The 17,907-nt window shown below is 54.3% G+C and overlaps 1 protein-coding gene across 1 annotated transcript in view; it reads left to right on the forward strand.

The window, feature by feature from the left end:
* The first annotated feature begins 2,795 nt into the window (after positions 1–2,795).
* LOC116937591 (metabotropic glycine receptor-like) overlaps positions 2,796–17,907 on the forward strand; it is a 55,588-nt gene continuing 40,476 nt past the window's right edge. Inside the window, exon 1 of the mRNA XM_032944742.2 lies at positions 2,796–3,781. Within this exon, the coding sequence (XP_032800633.2) occupies positions 2,796–3,781 (986 nt within the window). The remainder of the gene's footprint in view (positions 3,782–17,907) is intronic.

A 17,907-nucleotide genomic window follows, 5' to 3' on the forward strand; every position in this document is an offset into this window, starting at 1 on the left:
GGCGCTGTTCGTGTTTGTGACTGAAAGGTGATTTTTGGATTCGTGTCTCACTGCTCACGACGCACGGGGGGCGCGAGTTGGTGGAAGGGGGAGAGAGCGGGGGGGAGATACACAGCGAGATGTGATGTACACAGCGAGATGTGATGTACTCAGCGAGATGTGATGTACTCAGCGAGATGTGATGTACGCAGCGAGATGTGATGTACGCAGCGAGATGTGATGTACGCAGCGAGATGTGATGTACGCAGCGAGAGAGATAGTGGGAGAGAGATGTTGTATATAGCGAGGGAGAGTTGAAGACAGAGAGATAGCGCGAGAGGCAGAGGTGGGGGCGCGGGCGAGAAAGAGAGCGATAGGGGAGTGAAAGAGCAATAGAGTGGCAGATAAAGTCGGAGAGGGGTTGTGTGTGGAGAGTGCTGGAGAGAGCGAGTGGAAGAGACGCGGTGGAAGAATGAGAGGGATGCGAGAGCGTGGCAGAGCGCGGGAGATGAGGTCCAGAGCGAGGAGGGAGAGTGTTCGAAGGAGAGAGTGAGAGAGGGAGAGTGGGAGAGAGAACGCGATAGAGAGGTGGTGGAGGGGGGGGTGTGAGAGGGAGAGAGTGGGAGGGAGAAGGGGAGGGAGAGACGGGCTTCACCATACCGCTCATTCGTCTCCCGCGTGATGCTGTGAGCTCTGAATGCGCAAAGCACGCGACACATCACAGAGAGACATCTTACCCCTGGCAGAGACATCGACAGCTTGAAACGACCATCGAGGGATTTCACGTTCGCCGCAACGTAGACGGAGACACGGACAACAACACACACACACAGAGCTAGACAGAGACTATTTCACACAGATTGAGAGAAAAAAATAAACCCAGTCTCGGATTCCTGATTTTTCTACTCGGTGATAAAGATGACGACGACTACGACGAGGAGGAGGATGATGAGGATGCGCCGAGCAGGGATGCCGCATGTCTTGGCGACTCCGTCTGCTCTTCCGCGATAAGGGACGAGGGGAGGGCTGATAAGAGACGAGGGAAGGCTGGACCGGCGAAACGAGGAGAGACTCGTACTCGTTTCGCACGGGCGGCGCCAGTTTTGCTCAAATGGCGGTCGGAGGAGCCGTGGTTGCGGCGACAGAGACGACGACGACGATGGTGGTGATGGTGACGATGGTGGTGGTGATGGTGACGATGTGTCCAGAGGCTGGAGCAGAGCGCTGTTGCTGCTCCCAGTGATCGCCGCGTATCGCGCAACGGGGGTCTGACCGGCGAGCGCGGGCGATTCATTCGGTGGCGCGCAGCAGCGGCAGCAGCACCACCACCAGTAGCAGCAGCACAACCACCACCACTAGTAGCAGCAGCACAACCACCACCACTAGTAGCAGCACCACCACCAGTAGTAGCAGCAGTAGAAGCACCACCAGTAGCAGCAGCAGCACCACCAGTAGCAGCAGCAGCACCACCACCAGTAGCAGCAGCAGTAGCAGCACCACCAGTAGCAGCAGCAGCACCACCACCAGTAGAAGCAGCAGCACCACCACCACTAGTAGCAGCAGTAGCAGCACCACCAGTAGCAGCAGCAGCACCACCACCAGTAGCAGCAGCACCACTAGTAGCAGCAGCACCACCACTAGTAGCAGCAGCACCACCACTAGTAGCAGCACCACCACCACTAGTAGCAGCAGCAGCACCACCACCAGTAGCAGCAGTAGCAGCACCACCACTAGTAGCAGCAGCAGTAGCAGCAGCAGCACCAGCAGCAGCACCACCACCACTAGTAGTATCAGTAACAGCACCACCACCAGTAGTAGCAGCACCACCAGTAGCAGCAGCAGCACCACCACTAGTAGCAACAGTAGCAGCACCACTAGTAGCAACAGTAGCACCACCACCACTAGTAGCAGCAGCACCACCACCACTAGTAGCAACAGTAGCAGCACCACTAGTAGCAGCAGTAGCACCACCACCAGTAGCAGCAGCACCACTAGTAGCAGCAGCACCACCACTAGTAGCAGCACCACCACCTCTAGTAGCATCAGTAACAGCACCACCAATAGTAACACCACCACCACTAGTAGCAGCACCACCACCACTAGTAGCAGCAGCACCACCAGTAGCAGCAGCAGTAGCAGCACCACCAGTAGCAGTAGCACCACCACCACTAGTAGCAGCAGCACCAACAATACTATCATCAGTGGCAGCAGCTGCAGCAGTAGCAGCAGCGAGAACACAAACAGCATCAGCGGCAGTAGCATTGACAGCAGGAGCAGCGGCAAGAACGTCAGCAGCAGCAGCAGTAGCAGCAGCAACACGAGTAGCACTAACGTGAGCAGCAGCCGGAGTTATAACATCAGCGCCAGCATCCTCATCAGCAGCATCAGCAACGCCAAAAACGGAACCAACACCATCGGCGACAGCGCAAGACCAGCGGCCGTAGTATCCATCTTCATAATCAGCAGCAGCAACATCAGCAGCAGCAGCAACATCAGCAGCAGCAGCATCACCATCAGTAAGCACCGGCACCATCAGCAGCAGCAGCATCATCAGCAGCACCATCAGTAAGCGCCAGCAGCGTGGAGTCGAGCGAGGCGGGCGTGAGCTCCCGCAGCCGCTGGGATTCGCTCTCTCGCTCCCCGCACGCTCGCACGCACGCGCACGCGCTTGCGTGCATTGACGCGCGAGTGCTCGTGGCTCAGCTCGAGTCTGCGAGACTCTCTCCTTCCCCGCGCCCGCCGAGGCCGATTTGAATGCGTCTCATCGCGGTCTCTGCCAATTCTCTGCGGGCCGCCTTCGGCAACGCGGCGCGGGGATGGGTCACCACCATCATCATCATCATCATCGTTATAATTGTCTTCATCGTCATCTTCAACTGCTGCCGCTGCTGCTGCTGTCCGCGTGTTCTACCGTGTTCGTCTGCGCTGCCCGCGGCCATGGTGAAGGCGTCGTTGTCTTTGAGCCGCTGCTGCTCGGGCAGGAGTCAAGCCCCGGAGGAAGAGGAGCGAGACTCCGTGACAGGGAGCGTGCGGGCCGCCCCCACTCCTCATCATCATCATCATCATCGTCATCATCTCCAGGGCAGGAATCCGCTGGCCTAGACCCGCAGACATTGGCGGCTATCTGGCTCTTCTTCTCCACGGGAGACCGGATCCATCTCGCCGACGCGCGCTGCACGAAGCGCTTCGAGCTAAGCGTGCCCGGGGCTGCGACTCGCGGCGGCGGCGGTGCGGCAGGGGGGGGTCTCACGCCGGCCCCTGACGGTGCCGCGGAAGCTCTTTCCCACTACGCGCACCTCCTCACCGCCGTGCTCGAGCAGGCTGGGCGGGAGCGCCGCGAAGAGGCGACCGTGCAGCACGCGCGATGGTACCCGGCGCTGCTCAGCAGCCTCCTCGAGAGCGACCCTCGCGTGCGGCGCGCCCTGCTGGCGTTCGACGGGGCCGGCGACTTCCTGCAGGTGAACCGCGGCTCGGCGCGGGGGGACATCGTGCTGCGGAACGTGTCCTCGCTGCCCGCCGACCAGTCTGCCAAGGCGGCGCTGGCCGCTTGTCCCGGTGGCCTCAAATCGCAGCAACCGCCGAGAGGACCGCGGAACCAAGCCGGGTTCGCCCAGGGCCTTCGTGAGGGACGCGCCGCCACCGCCGCCCGCTCTAGGAAGGGCCACGCGGCCGAGAGGGCCCACCTCGTGTGGTCTCCTCCCTACCTGGAGTGCGAGGACGGCAGCTACAGCCCACGCTGGGTGCAGTCTCTCTCCGCCTGTCTGCAGGGGCCCAAGGACGAGCAACATGCGCTCGAGTTCAGGCAAGTGTGGGGGGTGCTCTTGGGTGCGTCGCGTGTCGTGTCCGTTCGTTTTTGTTGGGCATCCGTCCAGCCTACGGGATGTAAGACAAATAAGCCAAGAACAGAGAAGAAGATACGTAATGATGATATTGCGTTAAACAAATGTATACTTGTATTGGACTCAGCGATGCTGTAGGAATCTCGGGAGTAGGGGTTGATGGGGGAAGTTCCAAAGTCTATCAGGTGGGAGGAAATAAGGGGGAAGGGAAATATCGCGTCGTGTGTTTGTTGAACACAGCACGGAGGACGACAGGGATCTGTCATCGTGTTAGGACGAGGCCTTGGCATGGTTGGAGGAACGAGAGCGTGAAGTTCGTGGGGACAATGACCGAGATAGTAACGACGAAGGAGTGACACGAGACTGTAGACCTGATGCAGCAGCCTAGCATTGTCACCGACGGCCCGGTTACAGGTGGCGTTATATAACAGGGATGACCTTTGTGTGTTCGGGAAAGCTTCCACGAGTCTCGGGTTTCTTTAGGCATGAAGGTCCTGCATTGGCAAGTGGGAGGAAACAGGAGTGTACCCGGAGAAGACTCACCACGCGCACGAGGTGGCTACACTCAAAGCTTCGCACAGATCGATTCAATCCATTCGCGTACTTCCATGTCGAGGCCACCCAGCCAAGGCGACATAGGAACACCACCAGCTATCAATAACACTGCGGCTTCAAAAGTAAAACTATATATAATCAGGCGACGTTTCGTGCAATGGCCCTTCTTCATAGCACAAATAGATAGGGCAGAGATAGAGTTGATACTGGTTGGAGACTGAAGTTTACACCGAGGATTAGCCAGGCTCAAAACCGCTTGGCTTCAGAGATCGGACAAGATTCGCCGGATTCAGAGTGATTTGATCATCGCGACATACGGGTACACGAGGTCTGCTCATCCAGTGCTTGGAGTGGCGTTGTTACGCACACGCGCGGTCGCCTTACAGACCCGCACGTAGCCCGTAGCGCACGTGCGGCGCATGCAGTCGTGCACGATGCGCGTGGCGCGTTCGGTTCCGCGAAGGCGCAGATCGCGGGCACGCAGGGCGCAGATCTGCGATTCACACAGCCGATGGGCTGCGAGGTGGCCAGGGGATGGCAGCAAAGCAGCAAATGGGCTCCTCTTCCTTCCTGTCGCGTCCGCGCGGAACTCTGAATGGTATCCCCTCGCGTGAGTGGTTGAGTTTTCTCCGGGATCTCCGATTTAATCCCGTACACAAAACCAGCCTGTGCAACAGGATTGACCAAACAAAGCCAATGCCACCCCCGGTCACCTGAACAAGTTTCGAGGCTCAATTAAGCTATCATGGATTCAAGAAAAGGAAGTTTGTTATTCATTATTGCAGTGTTTGCATTATCATACAGTACACTGCAACAACGTGGCCACAGCCAGGCAGGGCGCGGTGGTGACAGTGGAGAGCCATGCATGCAGACGGGAGAGAGCGACAGAGAGACCGCCAAACTCTGCTCTGTTCGTTTTGCACAGAATGCTAATCGCGTTTTCTCTTATGTCTGCGTTTCTGGTAATATTCATCCCGCGGCTCCTATTGCAATGCCAGACCTGTCTGAATGTGCAGCGCCCTGGTTTATACAAATACAGATCACCGTCTGAATGACTCACGTGTGCCATCCACGCCAGGTGGGAAGGATGTTTACCCATGACATCCTTATCGAGTGTCAAGAGTTCTTATCAGGAGGGTCGTGTTACGGGGGATAAATTGATGAATGGTTGGCTTCATATCTGGACAAAATCATAGAACCCGGAGAAAACCCCCACTAAGCATACGAGGGGGTAGCACTCGCATCTGTTTGCATGGGTTATCGCCTCCCTACCTCAACTCGCTTGTGACGATGTACGGCGAGCGTCGTTAGCGCGGTTGGCCACGAAAACGCACAACATCACGCGCCGCCGACACACGCGCTGCGCTAAGCTGTCAAGTTGTCCTGTCGCCTGACGATTTGCGCTGTCACCACGGTGATGGTAATTGCGGGAGAAATGTGACTGAAGTCCCGTGACGCCCCGGCACTCGCGCGCGGGGACGGCGTGCACCCAGCGAGAATGGAGGAGGAATTCCGGGACACAGAGGGAAGGGGAGCGACACGGGCAGTAGGGAAACAGGGATTAGGGAGGGACGCGGAGAGGATGGCAGAACGGAGAGGCACATGGGAAGGGTAACGGAGAAGGGGTGGGACACAGAGAAGCGATGACACAGACGTCAGGTAAAGGGCACAGGGAATGAAGGGACATTCCGGGACCCAAATCGAAGAGGGGGGGGGGGACAGGTGAAGAGTGCGCCGAGAGCGGATAGGGTTCATTTGGCACCCAGCGAAGGCACTCTGGGACCAAGGAAGAAGGGGGGAACGCGAGAGAACACGTGATACTTGTGTTGTCAATCCAAGGTTTGGCGCTTTTATTTGGTTGTTGTTGCCAGGAGTAAGTAGTCGCTGTGTCCGTGAGCCCCCCCCCCCCGCCCGATTGTTGGCGGGGCGCGGCGCAACGCGAGACGAGACGCGTCCCCTCGTTCCCGTGTCCCCTCGTTCCCGTGTCCCCTCGTCCCCTCGTCCCTGCGCCGCGGGTAACGCGTGCGCCATCGCCGTTCCCTCCTCCTTGGAAGGGCGGCAAGGCGGCGCAGCCCAAAGGAGCGCGTGAATGAACGTGGCATACCGGACGCCAATACTGTACAGTACAGTGTCTTCCCCCAGCTTGAAACACAAAAAAAAATCTCGCCAGTGACGTCACGTAGCGAACACCGAGATAAAAAAAATGCCGCGCCACCCTAACGCACAAACATTCCGCTCACGTAGAACTCCACCGACACGTTCTTACTTCGCTCGCCATTTCCAGAAGCTCCCGCCCGCCCGCCCGCAGATGTGGTGATGGACAGCGGGGCAGTCGAGAACGCGTTTATATTGCGAAATCACAACAACAACACGGACGTCAACAACAACACAGACATCAACAACAACACAGACATCACCAACACAGACATCGACAAGAACAACAACAACACACCCGCCGGCACGTCCGCGAGGAAAGCACTCGCGTGTACCCTCACAAAGACAAAGGTCCCCCAGCAGTGTAGCCCTTTAACAGGCTATAGAGGCTAAATGCAGTTGTCGAGCGCATATGAAGGCCGACACGGCACACGACGTGGAAGGTTTCCAACACCACGCCCGGCCGTCTTTGTCTCCACGGTTGCTGATGTTTATACACCGCACCAGGTACTCATTTTAAGGCTGAGTGGACCTAGGATAGGCCCAGCACTGGTGCAGATAGATATCCGTCACCGACGTTGGCTGTGAGCGGGAATCGAACTCGGGTGGCCGGGTTCGTAACGCAATGCGCTAACCACTGCGCTACCACTCCCTGCAACACGCTACACGCACACACGCGTAGCGTTTATGATATAAACGGGTATAATGATCGTATCACTCCCTCCCAACACCTCCCCCTGGCGATTTTATTAATTCTCACAATCCCTGGGCCGTGATTAGGTTCAAGAATCCACGCTATTCCGTATTGTTTCTACTGTCTCTTTTTGCATTAATATTTTTTTGTTTTTACTGTCTTGCATCTCTGCATAATCTTCCTTCCCCTGCTTTAGCCTGAATAATATTATCTGGTCGTTTGCATAAACCGAAATACGTCGATTCTTACACATACGCATCGAGCCAGCATATATGACGAGTTAGAAATCGATATTAAATTGATGCATCGCCACTCTCCATGTATTGCGCACTGCAATGTATAACATGGGCAAATCACGCGTGTAATTACTGTACATGAATCAATACAGTACGAAATTCCGTAGCCCAGTGCACTGTGAACCCATCGCGTTCAGAGAATCCGAGGAAACTCGCCCAGTGAGAGCGTTGCCTTACCTTGGCCAGACCTTGCCCCGACGTTGCCCATTGGCCTCACACGCGCGTGCAGCGCGGTATAATCTATTCTAGCGCGTAGCAATATGTTCAGGAGCTAAATGCCGAATGTCGAGGTCTGCGCACCAGGACGAAAGCGCTTCAGGGGAGAGTTAATGTAGTTTTGATATTCCTCCTCGGCCGAACGAGCGCGGACTTCAGTGGTTTACAATAGGGGTCCATAGCTTGAGTCGCATGAGTACAATAGCACGCCCGCCACGGCGTGCCTGAGCGAGGTCGGTTTCAGCACCAGACGCGAGTGGACAGCTCCAGTAACTCGGCCACTGCTCAAAGGCGTAAATAACAGTGCAGACAAAGCGGAGACGACGTCTCCTTCTCGCATCCGTCTCTCCACGTAACAAACACAAGCGTTTCTTCTGGGAGTGCATGCATTCATCAGCATTGAATGCAGTACAAGCAAAACTCTGGACCGGCTTCGACATGTACAGTGTCTCATCAGCAGAGTCGGGCAGGTGTGCGTGAATTAGGAGCGTAAACAATGATTCATGCCGTCTGCTGTCGCCAATCAGGGTCACGATTCGATTAGTGAAGACATCGATACACTGTTTTGTTTGTTCACGTTGCGGTGAATGTTGCAATCTCGAGGATATGTCAAGCAGGGGTGGGGCGGGGGGAAAGTCAACTCATGACATACAGCATGTGCGAATCGGACCACAACGGGTGAATCTGACAAACTGCGATTCTCTCGAGCTTAAGAATTGATCTTAATCCCGTTCTCAGGGCCTTTTGCCGTCAGCCGAGCCGAGCCATCTTGACAAAGCGCCTAATGAACGCTCGGCCGTATTCCGTCACCTTTGCCCTCGTTCCTCCGATGCACATGATTAGCAGCAGCACCAGCACACCGCAGCCTCCTCGTGTATACTGGATACCTGCTGTCTGCTGCTCGTGTTGTTTTGCACCTACAGTGTATAACACGTACAATGCAGAACACACGTAATGACCAAATCACCCATCATGCGCCGGATACCGTCAGATCTCGGGAGCTAAGCAGCGTTGGGCCTGGCGAGTGCTTGGATGAGCCGCCACTGTGCTTAAAACACGGCGGCTATTGGCTACTGCGGGGGCTACGTTGTGGGGTCAGCTCAGCCACATCCGTTGTTGTACTGTGCAGTAAACGTCTATGCTCCCAGCCTTCACTAGCCAGCGTTGTGACCAGCGTGGTGAAGTATGAGGATGTAGCCCCTAGCTCCCCCCTCCCCCATCCCCACCAGCAACACGGAGAGGGAAGGGCTCTCGTCTTGCAGTGGACTGCATTTGAGAGTGCGACGTAAGGGGAGGGTGGTGCAATGGTTCACATTCCTCCGTGACGATTAGTATCATCGTCTCGATTTAATTGCAGCAATTCGATTCAATAGGCGATTATTTTTGGAAGATATTTTATTACCGCAACACGACATCGATTAAGCACATTTGTAATGTCATTTGCAAACGTCCGATTCTTACCCACTGGATATCACGAGCCTTACGAATCGATATGAATCGATAATAATCGACGCATCTGTTTGCACCCCTATTTGTCAGTGTAACAGTGTTTCTGCAGTAGTGTAGCGGTTAGCGCGCTGCGCTACGAACCTGGCGACCAGGGTTCGATTCCCTCTCACGGCCTATACCAGTGACGATTATCTGAACCGGTCCTGGGCCTCCCCTACGTCGACTCAGCCTCAAATGAGTGCCTGGTGCGGTGTGTAAACATCGCCACTGGGGCAGACAAAGGCGCCCGGGCGTGGTCGTTGGCCACCCACCAACCCCCTCGTGTGCTGTGCCTTCCTTCGTAGGTGCTGCTCGCTAACAGCACTTGCCCCTTACAGTCCATTAAGGCTACACGGGGGATCTGTGTTTACACGAGGCTCGAGGGAGGGGGGACGGGAGCAGTCGCGCGAGGTGCCCGTTGGCGGATGTCGCAGTGGGCGAGGCAGCTGACGCCTCGTTCGAGCCACTGGGCGCGTCTTCCGCTTCAGTGCGCCGACCACCACGAGATATCCTGGGTAGCAAGCAAGCAAATAGACAAATAACGACATCATGATTTACTTTTCATATATATTTATCTGTTATTTTGGGTGCATGATTCTGCAGCCCTCACCATTATTCACAGATGACAGAGGCAGCATTAATTGAGTGTTCTTGCCCCAGGGCGTTGTTTTTGCTTCCCTAGGGAATTGATAGTTGAATGTGCTTTGTGACTGTGTGTGTATGTGCGTTAGTGTGTGGGGAGCGGTAGTGTAGCGGTCAGTGCGGTGGTCTACGAACCCGGCCACCCGGGCTTGATTCCCGCTCACGGCCGATACCACTTACGATTATCTGAACCGGTGCTGGGCCTCTCCTAGGTCTACTCGGCCTCCAATGAGTACCTGGTGCGATGCGTAAATATCGCTACTAGGGAGAGAAAGGCGGCTGGGCGAGGTGTTGGTCACCCACCCTCGAGTGTGGCGTGCCGGCCTAATATATGATCGCTACCAGCACTTGTCCCAAAAGTCACCTCCGTATAGTTAAGGCTATACGGGGGACATTTGTCTTTGTATGTGTGTGTGGGGAGCGGTAGTGTAGTGATTAGTTCGCTGCGCTGTGAACCCGACGACCCCGAGCTCAATTTCAGTTCACGACCCATTAACAGTGGCGAAAATATTTGAACCCGTCCTGAGCCTCCCCTAGGTCGACTCAGCATTAAATTATCAGCTGCTGCACAGTGTGTAACTATCACCACTGGGGAGAGAAAGGCTGCCCTGTGTGATGCTGGCCACCCATCGTCCTCGTGCATGGTGCCAGGTCTTAATGGGTGCTCGCTAACATCACTTGTCCCAGTAGCCTCTGTTAAGGGCTCCACAAAGGATCTTTGTCTTGTGTGTGCCGTTGTATATGCTCATGCGTGATTGCGTCATATGCGGGGACAATTATTGATAGAACATGTGGGTGGATCGAGTCATAAGGGATCATGAACACTGAAACCTACCAGTACGTGATCATGTCTGCATCATCATCAGCTGCTTCACCACAATCATTATGCAGCAGCATAAATAATTATTATTATCAGCATCATCAGCAGCAGCCTCAATAGCAGCTATTCTAGCAAAAGCACAATCATGAATAGCAGCAGCAGCTTCACATTCACCATCATGCTGAAAATCATCATCGGTATCAGCATAAATCATCATCAACAACAATTTTCATCAGTGCAAATAATCATCATCATCAGACCCGTTCCTCACATTATGTTGGGCTACAGCATCGCCTCTCCCAGGTGCGCATGTGAGCACGGACGGCCATGGTGACATGACTGGAGGAGTGGAGAGAGAGGCTAGAGAGGGTGGAGAGGTGGGGGAGGGCAGAGAGAGAGGGTAGAGAGGAGGGGGAGTGCATTCCCCCCGCTCTCACTTCAGAGTGGGAGCTTCCTCCCGTGGCGTGCGAGCGGCGTGACGCATCTCACGGCGAGGGCGTGCACTACCCCGCAGGAGCCACCGGATGTCTCTATTCGCCGGAATAGTTGTTGTTGCTGTTGTACTTGTTGTTCTTGTTGTTGTTCGTGGTGGTGGCGGCGGCGGCGGTGGTGAATTCGCGCAAACATCTACATCTGCATGATCACACTACAACGCGTGATTGTTGATGTGACTTGTGCACGTTTTCGCCAACGTCGCAATATCTGACACCACGCAAAAAAATTGATGATCATAGGCTGAGTTTATGACCATGAATCGAGGATTTGAACTCACGACCTTGAAGTCGCGAGCTCAAATTGCTCTTTCGCGCAGCCCACCTTACCCTACCTCGCACACGCGCCCTGTGAACGCCGAGCACGCGACGCCGGTCCAACGCCGCTCGCCCACGAGGTGCGCACCGACCGCGCGTTGCGTAAGAAGCAGAGCGGATCGTGGCCAGCCGATGTCAACTGAAACCGCCACCCTCCGGACGCGCCATTCTGTACTCCGAAGAGCGATCAATAATACACGGACGGTGGACTGCAGGCGAATGGATGGACGGTGGCTTTACCCGAGTCGAGGTGCATCCGACCTGATCTGGCTGCTGCCGCCGCCAGCCCCTCGAGGTGGGCTGCGTCATTGACTTGGCCCCGCCGTCTCATCCCGCGAGAAGGGGGCTCGATGGAAAAAAAAACGTTATATGAAAATGATATTGAATGGAAAGCTGCGTTGGTTCGGGCTCTGCGGTCACTGGGGGAGTGAGTAGAGTACTGCGGCTGGCAGGTTCGAGGGGTAGGGGTGGCATCATGCTGGTCATGGCCCAGCACCCACACTGCGTGCTCGTCCCGCCACTTGGCAGCTGATGGCCTTCTCCTCTCCTGCTCTTTCAGTACTGCGCTAGGTTTGTGATTAATTACGTTTGCAGAATGTTAATTACGCTTGCAGTGGGTTTTTTTCTTTTTCTTCATACATATGGGTTTTCTGTCTGTCAATAAATGAAACCATCTTCACCATCATCACCACCTGCACCTTCATTATCGTCGCTCATCAATGTCATCCTTTTGAGTGTCACCTTTATCACCAATACCTCCACGATCATCTTCATGAGCGCCGTCATCAAGCTCCACTTCCCGTCCACAAGTGCAAGGGTCTCGCCTCTTACGTCGCTCATCTCGGGACAGTGGTGGCATTTTCCACTTTTCTCTTCGCAACACCAAGCCCGACAGTCAAGTCGCGGAGTCTCCCTGCTCCCAATTAACAATGTCGCAGCACCCATCTCTCCTGGCGGCCCTGAAGCAGTGGGCGGGAGCTCCGCAGTCTCAAGGCGCCGGGAAAGAGAGACGATAGCTCTGCACTGTATATATTTATGTTGGACTTATTTCGCACCGTACGCAGCCAGCCCGTGCTAAAACAATGCTCAGCAATCGTGCGTTGTTCTCACGGTTCGGTGTTTGTGTATTTAACCAGGCAAGGGCCAATTGGGAAGAGCTCGTCCTGTGGTGGACATTCCACATTCCTTTGGCGGAGGCTAACACACCGATGGAAAAGCCGCGGTGGACTGACTTATTTTGTCCGACCCCAGAAAGATATTTACATCGGCCAACCGCCACACACTTACGACCTCCATAGCTTTAGCGCTTGCCACTTCTGAGAGCACGGCCGATGGGTATTTGACCTGCCTCGGCACCAGTGCTTCAGACCACAGGTGAATCGTGTTGATTCTCCCGTCAGAAATCATCTCGAGAGAGCTTAGCGCCGGCTTGGCCGCCCTCGGCGATTAACGAATCCAGAAAAAAAATCAAATCCTAATGAGCGTGACCCAGCCACCTTAATTGATTGATGCAAGAACTGGATAGACGGGACGTCCACACTACGCCTCCCCGCCCCACCCTGCTTCACCCCCCACCGCTCGCTGTGTAAGCAAGCGCGCCTGTTGGAGCTGTCAAACTTTGGCGGGGACGAGATGAGTTGTTGTCGCCCAGGAGTATTAATAGCCGAGCCTCCTGTGCTGTCAGGTGCGTGACGAGGACCGTTCTCGGCGCCCCGGCCGGCGGCGCGCAAACAGCCCCCGGACGAGCGAGCGGTGACAGGCGGCCACGGGGGGGAGCAGGAGGGCCCGGGGCCTCTTGCTAAGAGGCGGCGCGGGTCCGTCTCGCCACGAGGGCCACGCGCGGCACGCACGGATTGTTGGGCATTTCGTGGGTTTGTCGATTCGGTGATTAGGATATTGATATTTTGTAAGCGCACGAATCAATGCCACGTAATGATGAATTGATGACGACGATGATGATGATGATGATAGTGAGGATGGCAGTTTATTTCTTTCTTATAGTTGATGTAGATGCAGAGCGACAACCACAATTTCACATTCAGGTGGTCAAGCCAGACAACCACGTCATGAGCAGCGGAGTGTATCGCTGTGATGTCTCCTTCGTATGTGTGGATCGGGCATTCCGTCGTTATTACGTTGTACTGTTTGTTCTGGATGACCGCAGTAGCACACTGTTGGAGAGTGTTTATATTCAATTTGTGCATCCACGTCTGCTGCTGTGGTTTGCGCAGTGGATGTGTTTTAGGGCGGACCATGAGCTTCGTGGAAGATCAAACCCTAGGGATCTTCTGTGTTTGGTCTTTCACAACAAGGTGTTTGTGAGTTCTTTTGAACTCCATTCGGCTCCTCAAGCTTAATCGGGGGTTGAATTCGCATCGTTTAAGGTTAAGTGCATGGGTCCAAAAGGACATTCAGTTTATATCAGTTTTCAGTTTATTTTTTTTGGTATAATCCTGAGCCACAACAAACAAAAACACGAACAAGAAAAACATCTTAAAGTGACTATGTGACTCTGCAAACATAAAATCCATGAAAAAAACAGCAAAATATTCCTGAAAAAAGCACCGTACACCAACGCTGTGTGCAAAAAGTCCCAGTGGGATGCAAGTCAAACAACAACAACAACAACCACAAGAAAACTTAGATTAAGGCCATCAGTCTAACTCCGCACTACAACAAAACAAACATGTCCAAACCAAAAAACTTTTCGAAATCACCAAAAAATAAAGCCATAATTGCAACGTAACTGTAATCACAGGGACTGTGACCGAATGTTTACAATAAACTACATAAATAACATGTAACACCAAATCCTAGAGCCAAAGCTGGCTGCATGAATTACTCCACAACAACAGAAGCATCAGTCGGAGTATCACATTTTTCAATGCACCTTTAAGATCACCACGCTCAATCAAAATACAGATAATACTTTGCAGCGTCATCCGGAGCAACATATTTTAATTTATTTTAGGCCAATGAATAGCAGTGGCAGCTAGGGGTGTACAACTCCTCTAGAGCAGTTTTTAGAGAAGATCTCATTTGTAGCGATTCAAGTTGCAGTTTATTGGCAATAGCATTCCAGACTCTGGGACTTGAAGCGATGCGGAGGGACGTCAGTGAGGTCCTGGTGAATGAAGATGGCAGTGCTGGTGGCAATGGTGATTTTGCGGAGTATGAGTTGCGATGAGAACACACACATACATGTGGAGAGGTGAGAACACGCGCACACATTCTGCCCGTGTAGCCCATCGCCATCACACGCCAGGGTCCATGCAGCGCGAGATGAAAAGTGACCAAAATACATCAGAGGCCATCAGTTGTCGTGAGTCGGAGGGACAAAAGGTTGGAGGCTTGGGCACTTTAACCACCGCAATGCTGTCCATACGCTAATTATAAAGAATCAGAATATTGATTTATACTTTAGAAATCCGATGAGCTGTGAAGCTCTTATTCCACACCAGGTAGTACAAAGAAGACTTAACAATATAAATAAGACCATAATTACGATAAATCGTATTGTAAACCTGAATGTGACAATTTGTCAAATCGCCGGGGGGGGGGGGGCTGTGGGGGCAAATCGTTAGATTCCTGGTAAATGCTAGATTCTGAATTAAAATAAATCTCAGAAATCGCCGCTGAGATCAAAACCGTGGCTCCCCCCGCCTCCCCCCGCCTCCCCCCGCCCCCTTCAGGCCTTGTCAGCGCCGTGACTCACACCACGGAGCGAGTTTGGACCGGGCACTGAATCCTCCCTCCCTACCTGTCTCATTAATCGACCTAAGCCAGATATGGCTAATTGGGTTCCGACGAGATAGGCAGCGGGTGGTTTTATATTTATTAATTTATTATAATACATATATTTTTTTTAAATTACATTTCATCTCCCCCCACTCACCCCACCCCCCAGGTTTCTCGATTAGAGCCACCTGCTCTGGTTGATGAAACTCAGAACGCGGCATCAGACGGCGCTGTGTTCCCAAACCACGCACAGCCGTTTCAGAGGCGGTCCACCGGCAGGACGGATGATTGAACCTTACCCCAAACGGCTCGGCCGACCAGCAGAGGAAAGCCGCCAAACGTGCACTGAAAGTGCCGGGCCAAAGGTGGCGAGCGAGCAGCCCTCAGCCGTAGCAGTAGAGAGGGCCGCAGTTGGCGGCAGGGGGCAAAGGTGGAGCAGTTTGCCCTGGGCATCAACTCCGAGGGGGCCTGAATGGGAACCTTATTTGGCATTTTTGCTCTGAAAATTTTAAAAAATTGCAAGCGACGTGCGGCAAGCGACTTGCAGCGATCTAACTGCACAGCGAGCGAGTGCAGGTAGCGGGCGATGTGCAGCGAGCGAACTGCATAGATCGACATGCAGCGAGCAAACTGCACATAGCGCCGTGCAGCGAGCGAACTGCACATAGCGCAGTGCAGCGAGCAAACTGCACATAGCGTTGTGCAGCGAGCGAACTGCACATAGCGCCGTGCAGCGAGCGAACTGCACATAGCGCAGTGCAACGAGCGAACTGCACATAGCGTTGTGCAGCGAGCGAACTGCACATAGCGTTGTGAAGCGAGCAAACTGCACATAGCGCAGTGCAACGAGCAAACTGCACATAGCGTTGTGCAGCGAGCGAACTGCACATAGCGCAGTGCAGCGAGCAAACCGCACAAGGAGCGAAGTGCAGGGAGCGACGTGCAGCGAGCGAACTGCGTAGCGAGTGATGTGCAGCAAGCGATGTGCAGTGAGCGAACTGCATTGTGAGTGATGTGCAGCGAGTGAACGCCACCGCGAGTGACATGCAGCGAGCGACCCGTGCAGCGAGCAAACAGTGCGGCGGGCGATGTGCAGCGAGCCCACGGGCCGTGACGAGCGGCTCCATCGGCAGATGAAACTCGCGGCCGCCCGCGCAGCGCGGCGGGCCCCGCGGTGGCGAGCGAGCGAGCGAGCGCCTCCAGACCCCCTCGCTGGTGGTGGCAGTGGCAGGGGCATCAATTACGAGCGCCGTTTCTCCCGCGGGACGGGACGTGTCGATACATCATGCGTGGGTAGACGTGTCCGCGGATCTCAAAACAAAACCCCGGCCACCTCGAGGCTGTACGGATGTGTGGGGCTTTTTTCTTCTCCTTCTTCTTGCTCTTGTTTCGCCGCGCTGATCTTAATGGGCTCCCCCGCGTTGCCACGGGCAAATCAAGCGGAGACTTTGGCTCCGGCTTGGACAGCGTGGAGGGGAATGCGGCTCGCCGATAGGGGCTGCTGGAGTGCGTTTGCCCGTGTGCAACGTGATGTGCAGCAGGGGCGCACAGCGCGCCAATCTGGGTAAGGATCTGCTCGGCGCTGCGCTCATAATTCGGAAATAGCCCTGGGTTCGGCGCTACTATAAAACAGCAAAATACCACGTAACCCTATTAGGCGTAGTTGCATTACGTAAAGGTCAATTGTCCATTAATGCAAATTAATCTGCGTGCGTGTTCGTTCGCGAGCGCGCTTTATGAAGGTCTGGTGAAAAGTACCCTATCGCGCCTGCATTTCTCTTGTAACTAATGCTTTCGATTATCTAGAATTGTACTGTGGAAGCAAAAATAGACATAATGTGGGGTGCAAGTAAGACAGTTCCGGGACATTGTTCTAATTTGGTGACCTTGGGATGCATCAGACGGTGGGCAAAACTTTATGCCGGGCTGCTGTCAAAAAACGGAGCGGCTCGTGGCTTGACATTGTCCGGTCGGGGCAGTGATGTTTGAGGGTTCTCTGATCACAATTGGAAAGCCTTAAGTTAAAATCCTGGTCGGCACACGACGCAGGCCTGCGTCCTCCTGGGGCTGATAAAGATGGGGACAACTTTGGTGAAAGTCAGAGGTGGTTGTCTTTTGTTTGAGACTGGCACCTTCCATAGAAATGTGGAAATTATACCACGGCCATAAGGGGGGGGGGCTGTGCTTGTTTGAGCTTGAAGACACTTTCACTTGAGGCTTTGGCAGTGCCAGATTAGCAGATTTTTTTGCGTTATGGGGAAGCTGCCATGGTTACATACGAGACTCGCAATCCGGAGGTCACCACTTCGATCTCCCAGCCCGGCAGTGGACACAATGGGGCAGCTTTCTTAACCCCCCGCTCCTTCCCCGCCTCTGTCTACCCAGCATTATGAACGTCTGCAGCAGAGTTCATAGGTGATCGGCAGTTCATGCGCGGTGGGGTAAAGTGTGGGTGATCTAACGTGTCTTCCAAAATGTCCGGCCGGCGCGGAAGAGCAGGCCAAATACACCCTCGAGAGGGTCTCGCCTGGGGTCCCCGAGAGTGGGGATCTTCCACCCGCAGTGGCATGAACCAGCGATTGCAGGGATGCGCCTTTACCCTTTAGTTGTAGAAGGATACCAAAATAACTGATGTTGTGGCAGGAAGTTACTCGTGGCATCTTGCCGTGAGGGTCAC

This window comes from Petromyzon marinus, chromosome 4 (genome assembly GCF_048934315.1).
Source record: "Petromyzon marinus isolate PM22_M1 ecotype Great Lakes invasive population chromosome 4, UKy_Petmar_22M1.pri1.0, whole genome shotgun sequence".
NCBI lineage: Eukaryota > Metazoa > Chordata > Hyperoartia > Petromyzontiformes > Petromyzontidae > Petromyzon > Petromyzon marinus.